The sequence below is a fragment of the Montipora foliosa genome, chromosome 1 (genome assembly GCF_036669935.1).
Source record: "Montipora foliosa isolate CH-2021 chromosome 1, ASM3666993v2, whole genome shotgun sequence".
Taxonomy (NCBI): Eukaryota; Metazoa; Cnidaria; class Anthozoa; order Scleractinia; family Acroporidae; genus Montipora; species Montipora foliosa.
Genome location: NC_090869.1, coordinates 61,448,321 through 61,473,715, shown reverse-complemented (window position 1 = coordinate 61,473,715; position 25,395 = coordinate 61,448,321). Strand labels below are relative to the sequence as shown.

General features: G+C 38.6%; 1 protein-coding gene and 1 long non-coding RNA gene across 3 annotated transcripts; one reads left to right on the top strand and one right to left on the bottom strand.

The window, feature by feature from the left end:
• Window positions 1–9,681: 9,681 nt before the first annotated feature.
• LOC137979849 (adenosine receptor A2a-like) lies at window positions 9,682–15,461 on the bottom strand. Of its 2 annotated transcripts, XM_068827180.1 has the most exons (3): window positions 15,360–15,461; window positions 13,934–13,981; window positions 9,682–11,619 (listed from the first exon to the last, which is right to left on the bottom strand). In XM_068827180.1, the coding sequence occupies exon 3, from the start codon at window positions 11,605–11,607 to the stop codon at window positions 10,663–10,665; it is 945 nt and encodes a 314-aa protein (XP_068683281.1). In that variant the 5' UTR covers window positions 11,608–11,619; window positions 13,934–13,981; window positions 15,360–15,461; the 3' UTR covers window positions 9,682–10,662. The 2 variants fall into 2 exon arrangements, with proteins under 2 accessions (XP_068683281.1, XP_068683279.1); XM_068827178.1 differs by lacking the exon at window positions 13,934–13,981 and having other exon boundaries at window positions 15,360–15,443.
• A 6,769-nt stretch (window positions 15,462–22,230) lies between these two features.
• On the top strand, window positions 22,231–23,307 carry LOC137979843 (uncharacterized). The gene is made up of 2 exons (XR_011118413.1): window positions 22,231–22,287; window positions 23,047–23,307. It is a non-coding gene; the product is annotated as an uncharacterized lncRNA (long non-coding RNA).
• The last annotated feature ends 2,088 nt before the right edge of the window (window positions 23,308–25,395 follow it).

The window sequence follows — 25,395 nt, the reverse complement described above, 5'->3', positions numbered from 1 at the left end:
GAGGTGGCCTTTATGAATTCATCATGTTTTGTAATATGCGAGCTTAACTGGATAGTTTTATGGCAATGGTAAAGTATTTTCGTGTCAAAATGAGGTTAGCGTCCGGCGAGTCTAATTTGCAAGTCGCAAGTCGCAGGTCGCGGGTTGCAGGTCATTGTTTCACCAATACAGAAAGTATCCTAAACATTCTTAAAAGCTAACCTTAGGCCTAATTAGGCCTAAAAAAAAGTTTGAGGCGAACAATTGTTTTAGTATAAATAGACAGGTGATTATTTCAAAAAAGAGAAAAAAATAACATTTCAATGCGAAAATCATCTTCACTCACAGTGGCAAAACGACTACTGGCAGCCATTTTGTCCGTCGAGGTGATTATCGGCTGATAATCCGAGATAGCGAGCCAATGAGAGCGCGCGATTTTGTATAATCACCTGTGTATTTATACTAAAATTAAATTGTGATCAATTTCCTGATCCACTCACCTTTTAGAATTCTTCTTTTTCGTGTCCTTTCGAAAAGTTGTGGATATTCTGTGGAAAGGTTGAAATTACCATTGACAAAATCACAATAATAGTTGAAAAAAAGAAGTCTCAAGTTTTTAAAATTCCTTGTCTCAAATTCAAATAGCCTCGGCAACCAAACACCTGCCACATCTTTTAATCGTGAATGAGGTAGTAAGAACAAAAAAAAAACCGCGACATTTGATATTAATTTTCACCTCCAAGTTCAGCAATGAATATGTGTGCAGCTGTTTTATCCAAGTTTGGTCTGTTGCCATAATTATATTTTCCATCAATTTTACTTTATGTATAAGAGTTAAGTTATTCTTCTTGTTCGCTCCCGCGATTTTATTTAACATTGTTTTTGCAAGGGGCAGACACCAATTTGCAAAGGCAAGGCCAAGTCCTGAAAAAAACTTGAGCAAGCCTTGAAATTGCGATTGCTCTAAGTTAAGAAGCAGCAATTCACCGCAAATTAACCTCATCTAAAAGCAAAACGTCGGTTAAACCCGCTGAGGAATCGAAAATATGAGTTTTCATTTGATAACCACAGTCGAATGATAATCAAAGTTTATTTCAACATTTGTTGTAATGCGATGGAGTTATTGATGACTGCTTTCTGCGGTTATTGATCAAGAGCTCTAGATAGAGCTTAATTGTAAAACAAAACAAAACAAAAAAGTAGAAACAATCAGTCGAGAGCTAGTACAATTAGCAAAACAATGACTGACCAATTTGTCTTCTGACTCACAAACCGCATACTTAAGACAGTATTACACTAAACAATTACCAATTGAGTGAAAATGAGTTAGCTATTAAAACCTCTTTTGTGTTTTATCGCTGGGTAGTGAAGGGCTGAAGGTGGTTAAGGCTGGCATATTTACCCGTTGACCTTCAATTAATCTTTTTAAAGTCAACGTAAGGCCGCCTGGCTGGTTTCATTACAATGACAATTCCTCTTTAAGTTATTTTAAAAAGAAATGTTTCACGATGCGAAAGGCGAACAATTGTTGGAGCTAAGAACTTTGTAATGCGGTGAACAGTGCGAGGAAGCTTTAACGTCCCAAAGAATCTATGAAAAAGGATTGTGAGATAGGGCGTACGATTTCAAAGCCGGGACTTGGGATCATGACATCTGCAAGTGGTCAAACTATCTAGTGTTCACGGAACCGATATGGATCATGAACGATCCTTGGGACAGTGAACGTTAATTGAAGAAAAAAAAGTATCCCAAATTTTACATGGGACTTTTGGTAGAAAATTATAAATATGACTTTTGTAATTGAAAGAAGCCATTGAATAACGTCTTCAGTTTTTGTGGTTTGAAAGCATTTCGTTGAGCGCTGTCAGCACACAAGTTTGCCACGATTTAAATGGTGCATCGAGTCGAAAGAACAAGTTGTTGTATAAACATAGAACAGAACGAAAACAAAAATGCAAAACATTTAATTGGCTTATCGAACAAAAACAAACGAGTGCGAAGTTTCATCGGCTTAGCGAACACGGATGCAAAAACGTCATCTCTTCATGGAACTTTCTGGAAAGCGATCGGCATTTCACTTTAACGTCATTTGAAATGCAGTAATGTGATTGCCCATATTAGGAGTTTCCTTGGCGGGAATAAGGAGAAGGTTTGTTTTAATCTTGCCAAACATTGGTCCGTGAAACAAATAGCAAACACTTTTTTAAAGGTCAAAATGAAAGTCGCTGTATAACTCAGAATTATTGAGTTTTGCGGACCCATTAATTTTGCAAGTATGACTCGTTCTCGCCCAATCGGAAAACGTATGATTTGCTCTAAGATTCTTGTGGGTTTGAACGTGTAATGTTTATTTATTTCCCCATGCTTGATACTATCGAAATTTATTAAACACAGCCCGCCTCGTTTAGCCACGCTATATGTAGTTTTTGTAATACTATCCCTGTATTGTTTCTTCTGTCCAAAGATTAAAACAAATTTATTTTTTGTCAAGAAACCGAACACCTGCCTTATTTTTGTGATGATGGCACAGTGCAAGGATGTTCATAAAATGGGTTTATGTCTTCACTAGCTATGGCTAAGTTCTCAATATTAAATGCGAAAAAAGGATATTTTTATATCTTAAATGAGTTGGTGAGAAGGCAAAGAAAAAACGGACATTAACTATTTTCACAATTACCTTTAGCTGTGCACCATGACTTGCTTGCAGCTCCAAAAAACTCATGGAAGCGAGTTTGAGTAGCGACAACACAATTTTTAAATTTGATAGCTTTATATGGTTAGCGCTAGTGTTTCGAGATTCTTCAATTGTGTTACTTTGTAGGAAGTGGACCAACTATATCCTCAAACTAAACTGTGTAAATCTATATTACTTCTGTCCAAGTCAAGTTTGCTCTGTTTTATCTGTTAATATATTTTTCATGACCTCCCCTGTACAATGAATGGTGAAGTCTTTTTTTCTCGTTCTCTCTTCCTATTTTATCTTGTACTTTTGCTTTGGCAAAGGACAGGCATTTAACAAAAAATAATGATAATTTTTACAAGCGAGTCATAAATAAACTCAACATATGACGAAAACTGACCAATCACTGATCTCGCGCGTGCTCTCAGTTATGCAGCTGCTTGCCGTGAACCTGGACATAAGTGAAAAATTTATATTAAGCCGGAAACGAATAAAGGGAAGTGAAAGGGGGGCCTAGGGTTTAATTAAAGTCTTACTTGAAAGCTTTTGGAAGACTAATCATTTGCAAAATAATGTGATAGCTGTAATTGGTTACACCATATAATCTTAATGAATAGGGATCACGATTCTTGGGGCACTGAGCCTTAAATAACCCCATGACACTGTTCCTCATTTCCAAAGATTTAGGACGTGACATGTTAAGGCCCTTCACCCCACGAGTGATGTTTCGGCAAGCCTAATGGTGTTTGGGTTAGCGTTTGAGGGAAATGATGCTTTAAAAAAACTCATCGCAGAGAACGAGGCGACATATCGGGGAACTTTGGCCGAATCACGGCGGTACAAGTTTAATGCTCATTAGGGAAATTACAGTTGACGTCTCAGCGGTGTTAGTTTCCGACGGCGCAGAAAGGATGCTTTGGGTCAAAACAAGAATTTCTTATCGAAGGACTGCGTGATTTCTCGATTCTTGACTGTTTCCTTCGCTCTTTTTCGAGTAATTTGACGTAAGTATGGCCTAATTTTATCGTAGAAAGTGTGGAAAGTCACTGTATAGTATATGAATGTATGAACCGAAGTAACAACCCGAAATATGCGAAATAATGTGGCATTCAACAGCTGTAGTTTCTCTTCTTCTGAAAAAAACGTAAATTCTGGAATTGAAGCTCATTATTGTTTTCGCATTTCGCGCGCTAAATCTCTTACTCTCCTCTTTGTCTAATCGAATGTTTACTCGAAAGTCTCGTTTATGAACACCACTGAAACGTGGGCTCAACGGTAGTAATTATCAAATATTAACCGAAGTTGAGGTGTCTAGTGGTGGTAGATCGAGCCGCGAAGCCGCAAGGTAAATATCCACCACCAGCTACCAACACTGACAGAGGTGAATAGTGCTTTTTAACGTGCTCTTCTTTAGAAATTGTTTCTTTATTTACTCGCATCACATCTTAGTTTTCCCGACACCACATTAAAACAGGATCCCCAAGCTCAGGAACCGTGGGAACATCTAACCAATCAATCAATCAATCAATCAATCATTTATTTTTAACACGTTACGTCAAGGAGCTATAAAACTCGTTCAAAATACGAACGTGTATAAATAAAATCTATAATAATTACAGCCATATAATACAATTCAATTCTAAAAACAACAAAAAGCTACATACTAAAAACGTGACTTGGAAAACTCTAAAACTCGTTCTAAAAGCAGTTAAAAGCTACGATTGTACACTATAAGACCCGTTCTAAAAAACTGCAATCCTGCAATTTACTTTTGAAGTCACTAGAATCACTTGAAAGACGCACATGAGAAGGCAAACTGTTCCATAACTTAGTTAATGAATAAGTAACAGAATTCTTCTTAAATTTACAATTAAATTTAGGTAATTCAAAATTCAAGCCCTCACCTCTTAGCCTATACGGTGTATGCCTGTATTTAAAAAGGCTAGCAATATATGTAGGACCCGTACCATTTAGACATTTAAAAAGAAGTATTAACGCCTGATGTAAGCGCCTACTATATAAAGATGTCATGCTAGCCGCAGTGAGCAGTTCGTCGTATGACATTGACTTGTTGTGCCCGATTAATGTTCTCAAAATATAACAGTTGCCATCTTCGAGACGGTTGCGTTGACCCGTACCTATGCCTACAAACAAAGGACCACAGTATTCGAGATGAGGTAATATAAATGCTTTATAAAGTTTTATCATTGCATCATGAGGAAGAAAACGCCTTATTCTTCTCAGAGCAGAAGCCTTGGCATAGGCTTTCTTTAGTTGATCTGATATGTGTTCTTTATAGGATAAGTCCTTGTCTAAAGTTACTCCAAGAATCTTAATAGATCGGAGAAATTCTATTTGAGCATTATTAAGAAATAAAGAATAATGATAGGCACAGGGTCCGACAGATAATGCTTGAGTCTTAGCACAGTTCACTGTTAAATAGTTGGACTCAAACCACGACGAAAGAGCCTGGAGATCCTTGTTGAAGGAAATTCTAGAATGGTGGGAGATACATCTGACAGGTCGTGTCATCAGCGTACAGCCGCAATGAGACATTAGGAACACAAAAATTCAAATCATTAATGAATATGTTGAACAACAACGGACCCAATAGTGAACCTTGAGGAACGCCAGATTCAACTGTTTTGAAGTCAGAGCATACGCCATCTAATCTGACACATTGTTGACGACCTAGCAGGTAGGTGGACATCAGTTCCAAGGCACGTGTAGAAAAGCCATAGGCCTTCAACTTCGCGAGCAGAAGGCTATGGTCTATGGCGTCAAACGCTTTTCTCAAGTCCACAGCGACCGCCGCTACAGCTTCCTTGTTATCAATACTGCTCCTCCAATCTTCCGTCATTTTTAGCAATGCAGTGCAGCAAGAGTGAGTTTTCATAAATCCAGATAAGTTTGAAGACAAAACGTTATGAAATGCATTCCAAGTTTGGTCGTAAATGACTTTCTCAAACACTTTAGATAGCGAAGTTAATATTGAGACAGGGCGGTAGTTTGCTTTGTCTGTGTCAACTCCTCGTTTAAAGACAGGAGTAAGGCGCGCTTGCTTCCATTCAGACGGCAATGAACGATTCAGGATACAGAAGTTGATCAAATTAGTCACCTTTTCGGCAAGTACTGGGGATCCCAAACGCAAGATTCGTGGTGAAATGCCGTCTACCCCAACTGCCTTTCTCGGATTAAGGTGATCTAAAATGTTACAGATATATGAAGTACTGACTGGGGAGTAATTAAACTCGCTTGAGAAACGAACATTGCTTATTGCCCTTATACTCGGATGGTCAGTGCAGTCAGTGTCAGATCTATGCCCTAGCTGGATAATATTGGCAAAGTAATCACTAAAGACTTCGGCCACACGCCCAGGGTCGGAAACAATGCCACTGTCCTCAACGAGGATGACGCCTTGTATGTTTTTACCTGAACTAGTTGGCAAAAGGGGCTTCATTTTCCTCCAAAATTCGCCAGGATGTTTAGCACTCAAGGAGGTGTCACAGCAGAACCTTTTCACAGCATTGCGCTTTAGCGACGTAACTTTGTTACGTTGCCACTTATAGTCATCCCAAGAAGTAGATGTAGGATTTCGCTTGTGGCGCTTGATTAATTTATTTCGGTGCGAAATTTCACGCAGCAAATCAGGTGATATCCATGGTAACTGGTCGCCTCGAATCCACTTTTTCTTTAGGGGCACGTGCTGGTCAAGAACATCTTTGAAAAGTGCTCGCCAATGAGCCCATACATCATCCGCATTGTCGAATGTGTAGGCCGAAGACCATGGGACCCTTTTTAAATCAGCCAAAAAGTCAGGCAATTTAAAATTCTTCATACTCCTAAACTCGATCAATCGCGGCTTTGGCCTTGAATTCTTATTTTTTCGCACTGTAAAGATTAAGTCGTGATCACTCAGTCCAAGGTGTAAAGAGCCACTTGTAGCATAACGTTCCGCATGACTAGTTAACAAGACATCGATGAGACTTTTAGATGTTTTAGTTACTCTTGTCGGGTTATCGATTCGGTTTGAGAGACAGAATCGATTACAAAAGTCAACCAGCCTTGTATCAGGAAAACGGCCTTCGTCTCTATTTTCATACATGTCCATATTGAAGTCTCCAAGTAAAAGCAGTTCCCTTCTGGTGTTATACATATTTTCGGCAGCTGTTGATAGGGAAGCGAGAAAGTCAGATTCCTTGCACTTAGTTGGACTTCTGTAACAACCACACACTATAAAGCGACTGTTGTTGGAGCCCCTGACATCCAAACAAATGGATTCAATATTGCTACTTTCAAGTTTTAAGCGTCGATATGCCGAGAGGTCATTTCTGATGTAGGCAAGCAGACCTCCAGCCCCCTTCTTACGATCTTTGCGAATGGTGCGAAATCCTGGGTGTGAAACCAAGTGCGAAGAGACAGTACTGTCAATCTTTGTTTCGGCTAGAAACAGAATATCAAACATATTTCTATTTAGCAACTCTTTGACCTCATCGATTTTGTTAACCACGCTGTTAATGTTTAAGTAACCGATCTTGATATTGAACTTATAGTAGCCACTTATGTTCGATTGGTACCAGTCCAAAGAGTCGCTATCGTTGTCTTCGATATCGTCATACTGGCTGCTTCTCCTACTTCTATTTAGCTCTGTATCCAAATCAAAAAAGGAATCAGATAGCGGCGGAAGTCCACATCGTGTGCAGTTCCAAAGGTTAACGTCTAACTTCAATTTTCCTGCTTCGCATTTGTAATGAAAAGATCCAGAACATAGATTGCATGTCAATTCCTCTTGGTTTAGCCGTATAGTTTTATTGCACGCTGAGCAACTCTTCTTGACTGCAATATTTTGCACTGACTTTTTTTTTCCAGTTTTTGCATCATTAGGACCGGGATTTGTTTCAACGTCACCAGCAAGAACGAGACGATCTGTGACAATCGAGTTGGAATAGTAAAGATGACTTCGTTTAGATCTTTTGATCTTCCCGTTGAGTTTTGCTCTTCTTTTACACTTTGTAATTAATTGTGTCGAGGGTAGCAGGAATTCCTTGCTGATTTCCCATTCAGTGTCAAGCGAGGCCACAATATAAAGATTCCACAGTGCCTGATTCGAGCTTCCATAAAAGAATGAAGTGATAGGACTGTTAAGTCTACCGACATGGAACATTCCATTCTTATGTAAATCCCAACCAAATGAAGCAGACAATGGATCATTAGACAAGAAGTCAGCGCTATTGTTAAGGGCCCGGTAGAATACGATATTAAGATACGAAGTTACCGCCGATCGAGAACCAAAAACTCCATCTGTAGACATAAATAGTGACTCTGATGTAGTAAAAATTCGCCGAGTTATGTGTCCAAACTTTAGGGATGAGCCGACGTACATGTGGTTGGAATAAGTTCGCCCAAGGAACAGTAAAAAGGGCAAAAGCACAGAGACCAAAAAGACGCGGCTGCTCATTATGCTCATTAAGCAGTGTCAGGAATATTTGACTGAATTGGTGGACTCTTGAGCCCTTCAGATTTCAGCCTTGGTATTTTACTATAACCGTTGACAACCGAGGAATTGATAATGGCTTAATTCGTGTCGAATAAAAAAAAAACAAAACAAAAAAAAAACACACACACACGGGAAGGAAGCAACACACAATAGCAATAAGGTTAGGCTTTTTAACTGAGAATGTTTTTTTCGTAAAATTATCTTTTCAGGTCTTTTATCGAGATTCCCATACAGCCATTTTACCCAGTCAATTAGCAGTCATGGGCAGCTGTTCAAGCCGCCTGGTATGTCAGCTACGCCATGCTGATGAGGACTAGCAAGGCCGAAACAGCTGTCCATGGCTGCTAATTGACCGGGTGAAACGGTTGTGCGCATGCGTGATGTGTTGGCCACACGGAGTTGGTGTTAGCGTGTGTCACCTTGCTTTTATTGTTGTCGAAATCAGAGCCCACTGGAAGTTTGTGTTTTGAAAACATGGCTTCGGCTTTCCGTTTTGTTCCTGTGGATTTACCATGATTTTGTCGAGACCGAATCGAAAAAGGCGGAAAATTCAACGTTTTCATAAACAGCGCAAGTCCACACCGCGCGAATTAGCGTAAAGTGCCCGTCATCACATGATTAAATCTGACAGTGATCCGAAGACAAGCGAAATTATTTCGCACTTTGAATTTATTATTTCTCCCGAATTTTTTCGGTTATTCTGAATAGGAAGTGCTATTTTGTCTACTTGTTGCTGGACTGCAAACCGGATTAGTTTTTTTTTTTTTATTTCGCTCAATCATTTAGACCAGTTTTTAATGTTTTGCTGTTCTACATGAAAGCTTATGGCATATATTATAAACAAATTATACCGCTGAGTGCAGCAATCGAGTAATCTTTTCTCAAGGTTTGCAATTCGTAAATAAAAACCCCGTACAAAGTGCTTCACATAAAGTAATCTATATTTATTATTGACTGCAGGCAGGCTCTTCCGTTGAAATGGTGCGCGGTCGAAATAAAGGGCTTTGTTGACTATTCGAAAGAATCCCCCGCACCCGGGAGACCACATGTATGGACTTACATGACGTACATGTTCATATGTTCTTTATAAGTACCAATTCCTGGGAATCATGATCTTACGAATAAGTACCGTGAAAAAATGGATAAAAATCGATATCATCGGCTTAAAATTTCCGCTTGTGAATGCAGCTATTTCCATGATGATACGCAAAACACGAGTTGAAAATTCTGAAAGCCCGAAACTCTCGTGCCTCCTAATTCAGCCGCGTACTCAGTCACTCTTAAACTATAGCTAGTGAGTCAACTTTGACGTCATTTTCTCCTCGATCCAGCTCTCTTTTGTGGTAAAGGCCGACCATTATATAGGAAATTTCCAGGTATGGAATAATTATATAGGTGTCTTTTTGAAATCAAGCTTTACTGGGTCACTCAGCTCAGTGTTTAGTTAATATATTTTTGAAATCCAGAGAAAAAAAAGAATTGAAGAATTTTTGGTCATAGTAGCGCTTTAACAAGCCTGAGACAGTTCGTTTAGTGCTTATTTATTCATCTACTTCCAGCACGTTTACTTTCCTGTCTTATTCATTTTACAATAAATTGTTGTTTGCGTTACATCAATTCATCTTGACTCAATTGCCTCATTCGCAATTTGCCTAATTCGATATTTAGCAATTATTGAATGAGGCTGAGTAGGATATGAAGAATTATGCAGGTCGAGGAGGGTGTTATCCACCAAGGCCGAAGGCCAAGGTGGATAACATCCACCGAGATCTGCAGACTTCTTCATATTCTACGAAAGCCGAATCTAACATAGAATCTAACATAGAATCTAAAATAGAATCTAACATGGAATATAACATAGAATCTAACATAGAATCTAACATAGAATCTAACATAGAATAATGACAACCGTAGAAAGAACTTTTAAAATCCTTATGAATAAAAGAAAATTACTAAGATAACTGAAATGATTCGTTGTATAAAAATGTTTTAATTATAGTCTTAAAAGATTCTAATTTCCTTGCTTCCCTTGCATTCCTAGATGACTAAATAGCCTTCAATTGTTCCATAAAAGGGGAGCAGCTATTTGAAATGCTCTGTTACCCATTGTTTTCTTTGGGTTTGCAATTGGTCTTTCAAGCAAGGGACCATTGTCATTACGTCTTAAGCCAACGAAGGTTGTTGAATGCTATAATTAGGTCTGGAAGGTACTTAGGCTCATGACCATGCAAAATTTTATAAGCTATCAAAAGTATCTTATGATGTATTCCGGCGTGCCCTGGTAAATAATATAATTCTGCGAACAGAGGTGTTATGTTACAGAACTTGGGCGTGCGATAAGTAAGTCTTGCACTTGCATTCATAACACGTTGCAGTTTCCTAGTTTGATATTCCGGAATTCCATATAAAAGGCTATTACAGTAGTCCAACCTACTACTAATAAAAGCATGCCACAATTGTCCTTTGAGCCATAAAGTAGTCTCTTTCTTCTCCCCTCAAAATCTTTTTAAAGACTTGTTGTTTGCAGATAATGAACCGAATTTATTGCCTGATTATCTGCTAAAGTCGCCTCTAAAATAGCCGGCACCCTCGACGACAAGCCAATCTGATGTTGTTGGGAAGAAAATTTACAACAACGTAATATTTCAAAAAGAGCTGACTTATATTCATCATTTCTAAGAGAATAAATGAATATGTTGACCACCGAGTTTCCGTATTGGAGAAGTTTGAAGATCGTGCCCAGCACTGGGGATAATTCCCTACACGAAATACATAGGTTAATGCTCAATATATATATTTGAATTGGAAGCCAGGTAACAAGAAATACTCCCGTTATCAACGCTACAGTTTTTGCCAGCTTAAAATCTCTTGCATCTCGAATTGCACGGGTCTTCCGACGTCGAGACATTGCTTTAATCCACAGCAGAGTGTAGCTAGCACAGGTCAGAGTAATGGGTGCAAATAGGCATATAAACAAAAGGACTAGAACGGGAATGCGTAGGTCAATCACGTAGTTGAATATAGCTGCGATCCATGCTACGGTAAAGGCTAGGATCCATGGTGTTGCTATAGCAACTACGTAAGATTTGCCTCTTAGTGCTCGGTGACGAAAAGGCCAACCAATGGCTAACAATCGCTCAAATGCGATCACCGTTAAAGTGAAAATCGAGGTAAATCCAGTGAACATGTCAGTCCAGTCTAGGATGGCGATTAAAAAGACGTTCTTGTATTGAATTTTTGTGATCGAAGTTGAAACGATGAAAAGAGGAACTGTTATTAATCCAACCATAAGGTCTGCCACAGCCAAACTTATGAGGGGAAACTGAGACCGCCTGCGTTTTAGTTTCTTCACAAATATGACGATGGTTAGTGCGTTTCCAGAAATTGCTAGAGCTGCAACCACTCCAAAGGACAAAGTCCAAGCGATTTTCGATAGATCCATGCCCACCATACTTGTCACGGTCTGCATGGAAAATAATTGTAAAATTGTTAATAATTCCTGAGGCCACTAGCCAATAGGAAAGCAGTACAGTCAGGTAAATTTACACCGCGGCAATAGGTATTCACGACTAACATGGACCCCCCTCTAAGATTGTATGTAGTACCGTCGTGATCAAAAAGGTATTTGGAAGAAGAGTCAAGCATGAAGGCTCTCGAACTGCAAAGTTTTCGTTGCTTCGACAACAAGAAGTTATTGATAGCTCACAGTGGGGCCAATTTCAAGGTTATAGAAGTTTAATAAATGAAAGCGTTCTATGACCACGAAAACTGGTGTAGATTTATATCCAGTTTCTGATTTACAAATTTGATGATGTATAATATAAAAGACACTTAACATTGCTTTTTCAAGATGTAATTATACTGTGAACTGTTTCTCTTTGTCCCAAAATCCGCGCACGGAGCGACCAAGGACACCGCAAGACCGATACTTGAACGGCACGCGTTGGAGCCCCAATAATAATAATAATAATTTAATAATTTATTTACTTATATAGCGCCCTTTAACATTTATAGAATGATCAAAGGCGCTTTACAATTTAAGAAAACTAATATTTACAATAGATAATTACAATAAAGATGCTATTTACAATAGATAATTACAATAACAGTACTAAAATAAAATAATAATAATAATAAATAATGAATAAATGAATGAATGAATAAAAAGTACATAAATAAAATACAAAATACCGATAAGATCGTAATGCAAACCTAAAACGCTAGCTTAAAAAGATAAGTCTTAAGAGATTTCTTAAATAGCGCTAGCGAATCAATCGTGCGGATGTGCGCAGGCAAGCTGTTCCACAGCGCAGGCGCAGAGGCATGAAACGAGCGGGCAGCTAAAGTTGAGCACATAACCCCTTTTGAGCGTTCTAAAAATATTGTATCATTATTGCGTAGTGAATATCTAGACGATGATCTAATACAGATCAGGTTACTTAAATAACAAGGAGCCATGCCATGAATCGCCTTAAAAGTAATCATCAAGATTTTGAATTGAATACGATAATTTACTGGCAGCCAATGAAGGTTGTAAAGTACAGTTGGAGAGCGCTAGAACGAACGAAGAGAGACCGAAATGGTTTTATAAAGTATTTTGAAAGCCTGGCGCTCACGTGCAGTCGACAGAGCCTTATTGGTCTGCCTATGAAGCGATGACGCGCAACGGCCAACATCTTTCATCAAAAAAATAATCAACGTGGATCAACATTCACTTAGAGGATTTAAATAAAGAAAGGAAAATGTAGAAATGTGGAACCGCAAACAGGAAACGAGGACTATCCAAAATAAGGAATATCACAAGTTTGGATTAAGAAAGACAGTGCACTCTCCGAGTTATTACTTGCACATCGCTCTAGAGTTTTACGTACGCTTGGTGAACCTCATATTTTCCCCAAGATTAAAACTGAACGCTACAAGAAGATTTTTCTTAATCGCTGTTTATTTGATGTTGTGTGATTACTATTATAATCCGTTTTAGCTCTTTTTGAAATAGGTTTAAATTGATATTGTTACTGTAACAGTTTTCATTCATTTAGTTATAATAAATTTGTTACTTGTAAGCCATGATGTACGTTCTTGCAAATGGTTGTCGATAGAGGGCTTTATTATTATTATTATTATTATCATCATCATCATCATCATCATCATCATCATCATCATCATCATCATCAGCAGCAGCAGCAGCAGCAGCAGCAGCAGCAGCAGCAGCAGTAGTAGTAGTAGTAGTAGTAGTAGTAGTAGTAGTAGTAGTAGTAGTAGTAGTAGTAGTAGTAGTAGTAGTAGTACTAGTAGTAGTAGTATGATTATCTAAATAGGGAAGAATCTCTAAAATAGGGAATCCTTAAAACTGGGGATCTCTAAAACGGGAAATCCATAAGACACAACAATATTGAAAGATCTAAACAATATTGAAAGATCTACATAACTGGACGACCGCCCCCACAACCATCTTTGTCAGGGTTTTTGTTAGGGCCGGAACACCGGGTCCTTTGCTTGGCTATTTTAATTTTTGTCCCGGCTATTTCACGCACAAGTTGTACTAAAACTCCTGCGGAGATCATGGTCAACCAATAATGTTAACTTTGAACGTAAAATACATAAAACTTTGTATTATTTCTGTGCTCTGGATATTTCTTTCTTTGTGATAAATGTTGTGCACGTGCAGCTGATTTGGAGTTCGTGACTTCAGACACTATGAAACAAAACAAACGCATTTATCGGCACTCTCAAAGTTCGTCATCGAAGTATACTGATCAATTTCCTGATCGGTTCACCTTTTAGAATTCTTCTCCTTTGTGCCCTTTCGAACAGTTGTGGATATTCTGTGGAAAGTTTGAAATTACCATTGACAACATCACAATAATAATTGAAAAAATGTCTCAAGTTTTTAAAATTCTTTGTCTCAAATTCAAATAGGAACCAAACACCTGCCACATTTTTTAATCGAGAATGAGTTAGCAAGAACAAAACAAAACCGCGACATTTAATATTTTCACCTCCAAGTTAAGCGATGTATATGTGTGCAGCAGTTTTATCAAAGTTTGGCCTGTTGCCATAATTATATTTTCAAGCAATTTTACCTTATGTATAAGAGTTAAGTTATTCTTCTTGTTCGCTCTCGCGATTTTATTTAACATTGCTTTTGCAAAGGGCAGACACCAATTTGTACCAGCGAGGCAAAGCCCCGAATAAACTTGAGCAATCCTTGAAATTGCGCTTGCTCTAAGTTAAGAGGCAGCAATAGGCCTTATTCACGATAGCCGCCATGTTGGTTTTCAAGTTGTCATGCAAATTAGCTATCTGTTATGCTGGGGAGCAGTTCATAACTGCGAGGATCATAGAATCACTTGATTTCATATCCGCAGTTCATATATGATCCATTTCATATATCATTTCATCGTTAACAGAGATTTGTCACGGACTGTACCGTCACGGGTTTTACCCATTTTGACCGTCACGGATGTTCGACCGTTTCGGGTTTTACCAACCTCCGTTTTCCGAACCCATTGCAAGTGACTCGTTCTCGCCCAATCGGAAAACGTACGATTTGCTCTAAGATTCGTGTGGGTTTGAATGTGTAATGTTTTTTTTTATTCTGCATTCTTGATACTATCGAAATTTATCAAACACACTCCTCCTCATTTAGCCACGCTATACGTGGTTTTTGTAGTACTATCCCTATGTTGTTTGTTCTGTCCAAAGATTCAAACAAATGAATATATTTTTTGTTCAGAACCCAAACACCTGCCTTATTTTTGTGATGACGGCACAGTGCAAGGATGTTTATAAAATGGGTTTATGTCTTCACTAGCCATGCCTAAGTTCTCAATATTAAATGCGAGAAAGGATATTTTTATCTCTTAAATGAGTTGGTGAGAAGGAAAAGAAAAACGGACATCAAATATTTTCACAATCGATCCCCTTTAGCTGTGCTCCGTGACTTGCTTGCAGCTCCAAAAAGCTCATGCAAGCGAGTTTAAGTAGCGAGAACACAATTTCAAAATTGACAGCTTTATATGGTTGGCGCAAGTATTTCGAGATTCTTCCATTGTGTTACTTCGTACGAAACGGACCAACTATATCCAGTGTATATCCTAAAACTAAACTGTTTAAATATAAACCGCAGCATCTGTTCAATTCAAGTTTGCTCTGTTTGATCTGTTAATATATTTTTTATGACGAGTGTTTAAAAAATCTTACCTCCCCTGTACAATGAATGGTGAAGTCTTTTTTCTCGTTCTCTCTTCCTATTTTATCTTATACCTTTGCTTTGGCAAAGGACAGACACTTAACAAAAAATAATGACAATTTTCACAAGTGAGGCCGAGTCATAAATAAACTCGACCTGTGACGCAAACTGACCAATCACTGATCTCGCGCGTGCTCTCAGTTATGCAGCTGCTTGCAAACCTGGACATAAGTGAAAATTTTAAGCCGGAAACGAATAACTAAATAAGGGTAGTGAAAGCGAGGCCTAGGGTTTAAAGTCTTACTTGAAAGCTTTTGGAAGACTAACCATTTGCAAAATAATGTGATAGCTGTAATTGGTTAGACCATATAATCCTCGTGAAAAGGGATCATGATTCTTGGGGCACTGAGTCTTAAAAAACCCTATGACTCTGTTCCTCATTTCCAAAGATTTAGGACGTAATGTCCGGTGACATGTTCAGGCCCCTTACCCCACGAGAGATAACGACTTAGTGATGTGTCGGCAAGACTAATGGTGTTTGGGTAAGCGTTTGAAGGAAATGATGCTTTAAAAAAAGCTCATCGCAGAGAATGAGGCCCCGACAAATCGATGATATCGGGGAACTTTGATCGTATCCCAGAGGCAATTTTAATGCTCATTAGTTAAATTACAGTTGACTTCTTAGCGGTGTATATTTTAGACGGCGCGCAAACAAGGCTTCCGGTCAAAACAGAAATGTATTATCGAAGGACTGTCTGATTTCTCGATTCTTGACTGTTTCTTTCCCTTTTTTTCGAATAATTTCAGGTTAGTCTGGCCTAATTTTATCGTGGAAAGTATAACAAGTCACTGTATAGCATATGGATGTATTAACCGAAGTACGAAACTATTGTGGCATTCAACAACTGTAGTTTCTCTTCTTTTTGCATTTTGCGCGCTAAACCTCTTACTCTTCTCTTTGTCTAATCGAATGTTGACTCGAAAGCCTCGTTTCTACGTGCTCTAAAACGGACACCACTGAAACGTGGGCTCAACTGTAATAATTAACAACTATTCACCGAAGTGGAGGGAGGTGGCTGGCGGTGGATATTTACCGAGCCGCGAAGCGGCTTGTAACGCATTGCAATTGGGTGCATTTGAGCATATGGGTTTCTCAGCCACCAAATATTTTGCAATAAACTGCCAAAATGTGTTAGAGTCAACGCGCTTCAGGCATGAACACACTACTTTAGAGACTCATGAAATATTTGCGTTCGTTTAATCATTAGCGGAAATATTGGAATCAGTCCCTAGTAGCAGAGGAGAATTTGTTTATGATAAAGCTGAATAAATCAGCAGGCAAGTGCAATTGTCAGCAAAGAGTATTCGTGCTTCCAGCTTACAAACCTGTTCGCAAACTATACTTTTACAAAATAATTAGCTTTTCTGTTTTAACATTACCAGTAAATGTGAATATTTTTGACAGGAAGTTTGACAGGAAGTTTGAAGGACTTCCGGAGTTTGAGTAACCAATCAGCGCGCGCTTTTAACGCTATCCACTGTTTTTGTATATACTAATTCAGTTATTAGAGAGAATACAGGCCAACACGACTTTCGTAAATAATATTTATCAATCAGGGTGTGAATGCACAATGGGAAAACAGAAACAAAATCATTTTGACTCCATAGTTTCAGTCTAATGCTTGATCACAAGAATGATCTACAGGCTACAGCGATCGACAGGATATCTTGTAAATCAAACATAAGTACCATTACCTCTATAGGACTAATACCTACCTGGTAGCACTTATCGGTAATCTAAGACCTAGTCTGAGCTTCTAGGCAAAAACTGCATAAATATGGCAGAAATGGCAGTATAAGTGCTTATTAACCACTGTGTTCAGTCACCTTTTTTAAGCAACGAGTAATTTGCAAATTAGTGTGAGGAGATAACAGATGCGCTCCTTAAAGCACTTGAATAAAACTTCCGACTTGAGCATAAGTTTTCTCGAACTTAGTGATATTCGTCATGGATAATATAAATTATTTTAGGCAAGAACAGTGGTGACAGCAATGGTGAGACCCCAAACAACAGGTTTTAAGAAAAAATTAACAGCTACAGCTAACAACATGCACACGTGCGGTTTTCATTTTAGTACATTTCTTTGCCGTCCGTTGCCCATGACCGTGAAATCTACGTCGGCGTAGAGGACGATTGTTAGTTCCATTACGTTTTTCATAGAAGTTGAGCTTTGGACTTTTCAAGTCGCTGATTTGCTGAACGTGAACAGAAAGGAGATGGGCAGAAGTTGGCGCTGTCGAGCAACAATGTTGCTGGGCTTTAAGGTCCCTAACAACGAGAAATGCGGAACATCTGCTGATTGCTACAAAATAGCCTGCAAGCAGGCTCTTCCGTTGAAAATGGCGCGCGCTCAAAACATCCTATTCCGTTGAAAATGGCACGCGGTCGAAATATAAGGGCTTGGTAACTAGTCAAGAGAAGAAGAGCCTGCAGCGATCTCTCTAGTTTTTCAGTATTTACGTTCAGAACCTGAACGTAAATTGCTGATTGGTCAATTCGTGATTGACACCTGTCAATTAAAACGAACCCCATGTTCCATCGATGCAGCGATCGCGCCGTAAGGGTAAATAAGGCAGTCCTTAATCGAAAGGCTTTTTTCTTAGTATGCTTTGGTAGTCAGTTGGCTTCTGAGATTTCTGTGTTCTCTCTAACAACAACCTACACTTAAATGGTAAAATTTGCAACACTGCGTTAAAAAGCCCGCCAAAATTGTGCCACCCGGGTCAAATTGTGGAATCGATTTTGGAGAGCGTTTGAGCGACTGAACTCTCCCATTGCTGTGGCCAGCATACGAAATAAGATAAATAAGTAAATAAACACAAGCAAGAAACATTATGGAAAACGGCATCTTTAATACTGTATAAAAATTACACACATCAAAAGCAAACACGAAGTGATTTTCTTGCTTACAATGGGATTATGCAGCAAAGTATGATGTACGAAGCTTCCGTCCGAGTTAGAGCAGACTTGCCGCCGAAGGATATTTTCCAACTGTCCAAATCAACATTTCCCATATTACGGTATACAGTCACGGTATAAATGAAGAAAAAAACAATTTTCGACAGCATCCATGAAAACATTCGCGAGAACAGTGGCCACCATATCATTCAATTAGCTCACAGTCATGCGCGTACTGCCCTAAGGGATACGGCATTAAAAATCTCTCCCCAGTCTAGGGCAACGACGTCACCAAATCACCTGGAACTTTCTATAATAACAATAGGGCAAACGTAAGCAATTCAGCAATTCAGTTATTTCGGATAAAAAAAAAAAAAGTTCAAACAAATCTGATTGTAAAGCGAATAGCAATCAAAGTTGATTGGTATTTCGCATACGCAGCACGTATGTGGCGAGATCTAATGCAGCGTTTACACGAACACGGTTTCCCATCGACACGGTTTCATGACTTCAAAACCACGTCAAGTTCGATGCGGTTTGGAAGTGTTTACACGGAACCATTTTCGCCACAAAATCTAAGTCGTGATGGTGTAAGCGAGCGCAGCACTACGTGCTAAATTCACTATTTTGAATTGAACAATGCAACTTTCGCGCCAAAATAGTAACCGTATTCAAATCGATGCGGTTTCGCTGCTTACAAGACAGATGAAACCACATTGTTTTGAAAACGCTCCACGTTTGGGAGTAGTTTGAAATCGACGCGGTTTCAATAACAGTCTCGATCGTTGTCGTGTAAACGGAAGGTGTAACCGCATCGAAATTGATGAGGTTACAAATAAAACCGCGTTCGTGTAAACGCTGCCTAAAAGCGATTTGAGCGTCCCCATCATGGATTTCCACTAGGAATGAATGGAATGCATATGACGCAATTCGGACCCCGAGCTTGTAGGCAGCGTTGTTTTGTAATTTGATCACCAGCGTTCATGGCAATCAGTGTCACTAACTAGGGCACTATGTCCCTAAGATGCTCCAAATTTTTCAAAAAGATGCTCAAAATTTCTAAAGAAGATGCTCAAAAGTTGCCCCAAAAGTCAAAATGTTGCTCAAAAGTTGCTCCAAGCTCTTTACGTTGCTTTTCATAGTCTCTACAAGAAGTTGTTAATTACCTTACCAAACTGAGCTTTTCTTCACTGTTCCTTAACAACTGAGCATTTAGTGCTTCTGGGACACAATATGCTTCTTAACGGTGCTCGTTTCTTTATTTGCACTCATCACAACATGCTTTGCATTTCTTTTAAGTTACATGGCATAAAATTGTCATCAGACCATTCGAAATACTTATTTGCAATGTCACGTGACTCATCAGATTGAAATTTACTGACATTGACCTGTATAGTCGTATCATCGGCATACGTAATTAAGTGTGTCATGCAACTATTATTAATACAAAGATCGCTGGTTTCGATATGTTGTATTGTTATTCTGAAAGATTTGGATGTAGTAAGCTAGGGACAAGAGGGATCGAGTGACCCCACCCGGGGGCCTGGGAACCTGCCCCTGCAAGGTTCGGCCGTCGGGTGTGGCCACTATCTCCCGTTGAATACATAGCAGTAATAATTACATGCCATATACACTGGTCAAAGTCTCAGGACTTGTGGTAGCAGAAAGAAAAACATTATAAAAGTAGTCCCTGGACAAGATTTGAACAAGGAGTGTCGGCTTAGAGGAACAGCTTCTATTCACTAGACTACGATGAACAATTTTACCCCTCACGCAATGAATGCGATACGTCAAAACACAAATATTATAGACATGCGCAGTATGAACACGACTGATAAGGTCGGCTCAACGAGAATGCTATGGGGACTATGTTGTTTAATATCTTTTTAAAACGCGAAGTTTCAGCCACCGTTAAAGGCAAGGTTAAAGAATGGTACATGATCGAAATATCTACCGTTTTCAATTTAGATTCTTTCCCCTAAGTTTATACTGTACCTATTTTATTTACTTGAATGCGCACTGTTCGGTGCGTTGCTGCTTGAAGAAAAATTTCGCGACGGTGATGTTTAAGACCAGTCATTCAGTTTGTCAATTGGTCAACATTAGGAGTTCTGCGTTGTGTTCCTGTGAAGTTATTTCATTTTTCTTCACGCGCGCTCGAGGTAGCCAAACTGAGTTGTCAAGAATCGTGTCGTGCTGGAGAGCTGTTCGATCGAATTGAGGGAAGGCAACAGAAGATAATTTGCAGGCAAGGTACGCAATGAGTTTTTCTAATTTTCAAACCTTGACGACATACATAACACTAATAATACAATACAAAATACTAAACACTTAACTTATAAAAATGTTGTAAGGGTAAACACAGTGAAAATCGGAAACCAGTGAACCTTGAGCACACAGTACACAGAATTTAGTAGTTTTATGCACCAAATCGCTCACTTAATTAGCTACATTTTGTACTTTGGCAAAACAATGTGGCTATTTCGATTCATCAACTACTAATGGGAACCTGCTCTTCATAGCTTGTCAGGGTATATCATTACTGTTATTGTCACGCTCTTAGACAATTAAACTCAAAGAATGAAAAGGTTAAGGCAATGTAATTTCTCCATCTTTATTTGTTTGAAGTTTTTTTCGAATGTCAGTTCAATCAGCAAAGGCATGTCTGAAACCTCGTTCGTCTCACCAAACTTATATTGTGTATTTTTAAACACAATATTATTACTGTCTTTTTTTAGGGCAGTCAAATTATACAGGAATAAAATGGATCTGATCCATTAACAGATAATAAATCTACCATCCTGCACCTCATCTTAATAAAAAAATTCGTAACACCACATAAAATATTGTTCACGGTTTTTGGTACCTACTAATATTTACAACTGACATCAACTTCATAATTAAACCCTGGGTAGTTGAAAGCTGTGTCCATTTTTTTTGGTTAATATCACTTGAAATAAATAACTCTTTTTGCCTTTACTTTACATGCATTGGGGTAAAAAATATTCCTGTCACTTAAATTATTCTTTTGGCTTTTACAGTCAAAAATGATCTATACCAAACTTTTGTTAGGTGCAATTCATTTATCTTACACCAAAAATTCTTGGAAAACAGCACCTAACGACAATATCCGTGGTTTATTTAGGGTAATTTATCCTAAAATGTTCACTAACCAATTAAGGGCTCATGCTACCAAGAGCAAACACAGGCTGTGTGTGATTTGCTGTATTTTAAAGAAAAGTGACTTCATTTTAAGCTTTAACACTTAAACTCAAAGAAAAATTTAAAGTCATTCTTTCAATGACATAACATTTTCTCACACATCTTTATATTCAGTTAAGGTTTCTTGTTGTAGCATGAGTCATGACTGTGATTTCTGCTTACTGAAACTGGGTCCATGGATTCATTCGTTACAATTACAGTCAATCTATGTCACCTATGACCAATATTTCTGAGACTGAAATGATCATTCGAAGTCCTATTTGTAACTTCTGGCATTTGAATAGTCTGAGTCTTTAAAATTTCTGGAAATCTTTCCAAAAAAAAAGTATCAGCTGAAAAAAAAAGGCAAAGCACATACATGTAGGAAACAACTGATTGTTTTCAAATACTGTATGCTGTGATGTAATGTAAAAAAATTCATAGCTTTATTTCAGCAATACACTAGGGAAGTTTCAATGAAAATTCTTAAATCTCACTGGCGATGATCACAACTGACATGTAATTTTTAAAACCCTGTTAAAACTTAAAAAATACTGGTCACATGTGGGGAAGATTGACTATAAATTGACTTTAACCTTTCCAAATGTAAGTTAGTTCCCCCTTTTTGATGAGCCACCCCTCAGTCAGGTCTTATTCTTCATGAACAGGGACAGATGTTATGGACATATCCATGGGGACATCCAAAGTGGACACAGAATCAACTGATGAGGTTGGGAAGATACGCGGAAGATTTTTGATGCACTTCTGGCATTCCACTGGTAAGTCGTGTGTTGAAAGCTCCTCACCATAATCCCACACGGTAAGTGCTGCAAGGTGCATTAGAGGTGGCACCTGTCCAGTGTCTCTACGCCATCCAATTGTTGTAGGCCTGAATGACCTCTGTTCTTCTAAATTTACAGTTCCTTTTGTCGAAGCTTTCCACTGAAGTTCAAGCTTACGACCTTCAGCTTTAAGAGACTGGATTGTCAGTGATGTGTCTTTGTTTAGTTTCTTTTCCTCCCACGCTTTAGGATAGACATCCTTTCCTCTAAGTGGGGCACTGACTGCACTACCTTTTCTGATGTTGTTGAGCTTTTTTCTTGCCTCTTGGAGAAGCTCTGTGGTCAGTAGTTGCCCATAGTCATTCATTCTCTGTTCATGTGTCTGCCGTGCTGTCTCAGTGGTCCTACCATTAGTTTTACCACTGTGAATAGTGTTCTCGACAAATGTTACAGAGGCCTGTTTTGATAGTTCTGACAGGTTGTCATGAAGATAAAGTTGGGATAGATTAAACTGTCTTTCAGCAATGACATTGTTCACAGGAATGCTAAAAATGTGCTTGGCATAAAATTCAAAAAGTTGTGGTGTGGTGTCTTTGTTAATAAGACAGCTTTCAGGTGATGTTGCCATTGCTTTAATCTCAGTTAGAAGTTGAGGTTTCTGCAGCTGCCAAATATTGGCTCATTTAACCAGCCCATTTCTGTCCTTAGACACCAATCTCTGAAGATCCTGTCCATAAACTTTTACATTGTTTTCAGATGCATTTCCTTGATTGCTTTCAGTGGATACAAATTGTATGTCAAGGACCTTCAAAACAGATGACCAGAATGGACTTTGGAATCTTTGATCAGCTCCCATTCCAAACAGCTTGGGAAAGGATAACCACTCAGCACCATGTTCTTTAATTACTTTCAGGGCTTCTTGCAACATGGGCCTCTGCACTTCCTGGTAAAAGTGTTTAATAGCGGCTGGATCTTTCAAAGATAATTGCACTTGCTCTTCTGTTAAAGGAAAATACAGTGATGGACACAGTAACATTTGACTGAGTGTTTCATTGTGCTTGAGAACAGTTGCAGGCCATAGTCGTGCCAGATATCCACTGGAAAAACCAAGTTCCTCGTCACTTGCTTGTGCTGAATTAAGAGATGGGATAATGAACTTGTCAAGAAATTCAAATAAGAATTTAATTTGCACTTGGATCATTGGGCAGGAGCTCAGCTTGATGACATTTTGCCAGACTGATGAGTGGTTATCTGACTTTGGCATCCTTTCTAGTATATGCTCTGCAAGCTGAAGACAGGCTTTTCCATACTTTAAATACCATTGTAGCATCTCATGGTAATATGTCCACCTTGTGTCAATAAAGGACTGTGGAAGGGGTGGCTCTTTACTTAAAATTCCCAGTGAAACATACATTGCCTTGTACTGACTTGGGCGTTCATGGTGGAGCCAGGATATCTTGTATAATAATTGCAATATGTGGTTGTTGTTCATATCACCCTTTGCCCCAAACCCAGCCTGCCACATTCTTCGCAACATTATATTAAGTATGTGTGGGTAACAGCCCACAAAAAACATTTCCCTGCCAAACAGTTTGGAGTTGTTTGCAATCAATCCATTTGATTTACCCTTTTGGGTAGAGGCATTGTCCCCAACTAACCCTGAGACATTTGATATGCCAAATGTGTCATGAACAATGTGGAAATCGACATCTGACTGGTGTTTTCCTGACCCACTAGCTACAATGCTGTTAGCAAGAACAAAAGCCCTTGGCTTGTTAGTTTCATGGCACCATGTGTGCACCCCCACAATGTGCCTTTCCTCCCCTGCTTTGTTAGAGTCATCACTCCAAACATGAAAATCATATTTGCTGTTTGCAAATCTTTTACACAGAATTAATTTGTCTGCCTCCCCTAAAAGAACATTCCAATCTGACAAAGTAGTTGGGGAAACAATCAGATTTTTTGGGGGACTACAATTAAACAAAATACTGAAAATTAAATGTAATGCAATTGGTGCCTTTTGGTTAGATAAAAGACATGCATGTTGTAAATATCTGATGCAAGCCATGAACATGACACTCCTATGATTTGCTCCATTTTTGCCATGGGCAAATGTATCCACAAGAGAATAACTGTTTAAAACATCTCCTTTTTGTTTGAGTTGGTTTTTCAGTTTTGTTGCAACAGATTTTGCCCCCCTTAGTTTTTTTATTGTGTCGTTTTTCTTCAAGGATGTGTTCTTCAACAATTTGTCTTGCTTTGTAACTTGTTTTTGTAGGGTCAGAGTCTCTTTCTTCAAATCACTGTTCCTTCTTCTTCTTTTATTGACTTGTGGCTTTGAAAACAAATTATTTCATTAAATTCACGTTTTGAAAAAGTGTGAGCCTTAAACTCTCTTTTCTACATTTAGATGTGGCTACTTTATTTACTGATGTTTTCTTTCAACCTTGTGAAAGTTATTCGTCACTGTCGAGAACATTGGTTTTTTTTATCAATTGGAAAGGTATTTACAGTTCTCTAAGTAAAGGTTTTGTCCTCTTGAACTCAAAATAAGCTTAAATTTATAACTCGAGAAAGATAAGAAAAGTCTAAAAATTTAAATCTAGATCGCATTCGACATGAGAAGGACTCCTCCGCGGTCCGCACAAAATCATCTACTGTGCCATTTAAGAATATTTTTCACGTTTTTTCCCTCCGAGTAATGTTTCTTTGCGTTAACAGAATTTCTGTGTTGGCATATATCGAAAATGCTTTGTTTCTTTCAGCTCTGCTACATTATTTAGTGTCCAAAATAAAAGCAAAGTCTGGATGCACAATTCGCGAATTAACACAGGATTAATATAAACAGCTGCGAAATTCGCTGGAAATTATAACAAGACCTTTTACAGCGGTCAATTATTAAAACATAGTTTTAAGGCGTTTGTTTCAGTCTCTCTAAAGTAAATGAGGGGGTAGTTTCTAAAGAAACTGTGGTGCTGCGTCGGTGGGGAAGTAGTATACAAAAATTTGGTTTTATCAACGGAGTTGATAATGTAAATTGGCCACCGTACAGAGATTCTAAAAGCTGACGTTTCGAGCGTTAGCCCTTCGTCAGAGCGAATCGAG

What these genes read in the sequence shown, in the direction of transcription:
- LOC137979849 (XM_068827180.1), bottom strand. Translation starts at nt 11,607, where the DNA reads ATGGTGGGCATGGATCTATCGAAAATCGCTTGGACTTTGTCCTTTGGA.